This window comes from Triticum urartu, chromosome 1A (genome assembly GCF_056163025.1).
Source record: "Triticum urartu cultivar PI428250 chromosome 1A, HENAU_Tu73, whole genome shotgun sequence".
NCBI lineage: Eukaryota > Viridiplantae > Streptophyta > Magnoliopsida > Poales > Poaceae > Triticum > Triticum urartu.
The window spans coordinates 247,690,488-247,694,045 of record NC_141873.1 but is presented as its reverse complement, the minus strand read 5'-3'; the positions used below and the strand labels follow the sequence as shown (position 1 = coordinate 247,694,045).

At 44.6% G+C, this 3,558-nt stretch overlaps 1 protein-coding gene across 1 annotated transcript; it reads right to left on the bottom strand.

Annotated features, from left to right (window-relative positions):
• Positions 1-2,583: 2,583 nt before the first annotated feature.
• Positions 2,584-3,173, bottom strand: LOC147990722 (uncharacterized). The gene is made up of 2 exons (XM_087538366.1): positions 3,008-3,173; positions 2,584-2,930 (listed from the first exon to the last, which is right to left on the bottom strand). Exons 1-2 carry the CDS (start codon positions 3,171-3,173, stop codon positions 2,584-2,586), a joined length of 513 nt encoding a protein of 170 aa, XP_087394492.1.
• Between the last annotated feature and the right edge of the window lie 385 nt (positions 3,174-3,558).

Below are 3,558 nucleotides of genomic sequence, written 5' to 3'. Positions count from 1 at the left end.
GTTTGCAACTTGGGGGCTAGATATGGTTGGGACCTTTAAGAGATCCAAGGACAAGAAGACCCACCTACTGGTGGCGGTTGATAAGTTCACCAAGTGGGTAGAGGCAGAGCCAGTCAGTAAGTGTGATGCGGCCACGGCGGTTCAATTCATCAAAAAGCTGATCTTCCGTTTTGGTTTTCCACACAGCATCATAACTGATAATGGTACTAATCTATCCAAGGGTGTTATGGAGGAATTTTTTCAACGTGAGCACATCCGGCTTGACGTATCATCAGTGGCTCACCCCCAATCTAATGGTCAAGCAGAGAGATCCAATCAAGAGATTTTGAGAGGCATGAAGCCCCGGCTTATGGTTCCTTTAAAGCAGACGCCGGTTTGTTGGGTGGAGGAGTTACCTTCCGTGTTATGGAGTATTAACACCACACCGAACAGATCTACAGGTTACACGCCTTTCTTCATGGTTTATGGAGCAGAGGCGGTTCTCCCTAGTGACATCCGTCATGACTCGCCCCGTGTGGCGGCTTATGTTGAAGCTGATAATGAGAAAGCATGTCAGGATTCATTGGACCGGTTAGATGAGGAACGTGATATTGCAGCGGCTCGTTCGGCGATTTACTAGCAAGATCTCCGACGTTATCACAGCCGCCGGGTTAAAACCAAAACTTTTCAAGAAGGTGATTTGGTGCTCCGGCTCATCAAGGATCAGAATGATATGCACAAGTTGTCCCCACCTTGGGAAGGACCTTTTGTGGTCAGCAAAAATCTGCACAATGGATCATACTACCTTATCGATGTTCGAGAGCACAAAGACTCACGTAAATCGGAGGAGGAGACCCAACGGCTGTGGAATATAGCTCATCTTCGGCCTTACTATACTTGAGCCACATGCTCTTCTTATGTACATATTTATGACAATGTATATATTATGATCAATATAATAAACCGGAGCCTCAGCTAAAGCGGGGTCTCTGTTGTTTTTATTACATCATGAGTGATTACATGGGGTCTTCTGTTTATAAAGCGGAGTCCTATTGACCCGGCTTATAAAGCCACACATATCAAAGGAAATCACTAGGGGGCTTGGTCGTATTCGAACCATAGCTACACCTCTTGATCGGCTTAAGTCCAAAAGGAAATCACTAGGGGGCTTGGTCATATTCGAGCCATAGCGACACCTCTTGATCGACTTACGGCCAAAAGGGAATCATGTGGGGCCAAAGAGAGTGTTGCAACAGCATAACTCAAACATAGGCACCCACCGAGCACAGCTCAAATGTTGCTTGGGGGCTCTTTGCTTCTCAAATAACAAAGAGCTTGCACCCTTGCAATAGGCTATCAAGACAGGCTTGGAAGCCAAGTGTATTCACCTAAAACCCCAGCTTATCCTGCCTTTTTTAAGTAAGCCACTCCGTCCAGGTAAACCTGGTATGACCCGCCGAACGTTTGACAAGTCAATCTCATAGACCCTGAACTTGTCAAAGTTAAAACAACGATTGGTTAATGATTGAGGTCCATCTTAAAAGGCTGTGAAAAATGGTTTAACTCAGTGGCCTGGCAGCCCATGAAAAGCCTTGATTTAGGGCCTGGCAGCCCATGAAAAGCCTTGCCTGTTCTCTTTGTGTTTTTATTTGGCGAGTTTTTCTCCTCTGGTGAGATTTTTAAATATCTTATGATAAACCGGCGTTTATTGACCCGGGTTGGCTTTCAACGATAAGTTGTTAGTACATGATCAATTATAATCCGGAGTTTATTGACCCGGTCTGGTTTTTGACTACAAGTCAACAGTATTATATGTGGATACACCGGTGTTTATTATAACCCGGTACGGTTTTATCATAAACCGGCATGGAAGGAGTTATCAATACTCCAGATTGGGGTTATCACCCTAAATATACAAAAGTTGGTCAACCAACAGTACGATACGATATCACAGGTATCGTCTTTTTTATCTTTGATTTTTTTTTCAAAGTACAGCCTCGGTTATCAATCCATAGGCCATATATTTGGGCATCATGACCCGTCCAGCGGTAAACCGCCAGGACACTTTCAAATTTCTTGTATGCGGGAACAATTTAAATAACACTGCTAGGGATTATGAACATAATATATCCTAAAGCATGGTGGATTAGCAGTATCAGGCAAAATAAGTATGCATGATGGCATAGCAGACCAAGTGTTTTCAACTAGCCTATTTCAAGGCACTTTAAATGCCCGAAAAAATAATTGTTTTCGACAAAGTGTGGCAGTACGCAGAAGGCTAAACCGGCCTCCGGATCATGACTCGTCACCAGGCTGAGTTGAAGGCTGTGGATCATCCTGCGCTGGTGCATTTTCCTCCTCTCTACCCAGTGGCTGGAAGTCAAAGGTTGCCCAATCGATTCCAGTTAAGGCTTGGAACATAGCTTCATCACTTATATGGTTTGAGGGGTCAACATCAGGGGCATGGGTGTGCTTACGGATTGGCGGAATAGGATATTCTACATCATGTGTTGGCGTAGGAAGTCTTTTATGATCAGAGTCATAAACCGGCTGATAGTGAGAGAGATCTGTTTCTATGGCCAATTTGCTCGCTATGGGGCGCATTTATTTTGTCAGCCTTCGAAGATCATCATTGTTAAACTCTGAGCCATCCTCTTTTATGCTAGGATAGCCTCTGCCGATATCCGACGAGTCAAGATCCGGTATCCATGCCTTAGCCCGCATTAGTGCAGTCAGCGCACCTGCCCTTGCACCTAATCTCTTTAACTCGTTCAAATGGGCAGGCAACATTGACAGTTTCTCAATGGTTTCCTTTATCAAAGTTGGAGGCGGTTTGTTATGTGCGGCAGTGCAAATGGCCCGTTGAGCTCCGGAATATACCTGCTCTATCAGAGTATAGGCAGCCTTCAGCTTCATCCGCATGTCAGAGCCCAGATGGGTAATGTGGGTTCCTGAGTCATTACAAGCATCAGTAAACCGGTCAACTGATGAGGTAAAATATATTGACAAATTAGATGAGGAGACTTACCAAATACATCAGAGGTCATGGCATTTATTTGCCACTTTAAGCCGGTCAGTTCTTCAACCACGGGTTTAAGGGCTGCTTCTTCGTCTTCAGCTTTCTTTTGCAATCCGGTTTTCTCGGTGCCCCAATCCGCCCGTTCCTTATTAAAAGCTTCGTTTAGCTTCTCCATGGCTGCTAAGGCACTCGTCAATTCCTCTTTCGCTTTGGAGGTTTCCACTTGCTGAGATTTGATGTTTTCTTGAAGATCAGCGGTTTGGGCTTCCTTTTTGCTCAGCTCAGCCTATAAGAGAAGGTCATATTATGAGGTGGCAGTGAATATTCGATGCACCAAGCACATAACAAGTTACACACTTGGCACTTGGGGGCTAATGCCTATTTGATTGATTATCAGAAATTTTTTACAAGTCCCAAGCACAATACAAGTATTATTCTTGACACTTGGGGGCTGATGTACGGTTGCTCAAAGTAACATTAGTTGAAGTCCCGGTTTAGCTTGGAAAGATAAACCGGCCCTTGGGGACTACACAGGCGAAAGTTAAAAGATTACAACGTTA

Excerpts from the sequence above, each read along its gene's own strand:
- LOC147990722 (XM_087538366.1), bottom strand. The coding sequence starts at position 3,173 with ATGGAGAAGCTAAACGAAGCTTTTAATAAGGAACGGGCGGATTGGGGC. Across the intron at positions 2,931-3,007 it reads CATGACCTCTGATGTATTTG|GAACCCACATTACCCATCTG; the intron begins GTAAGTCTCCTC and ends GTAATGACTCAG.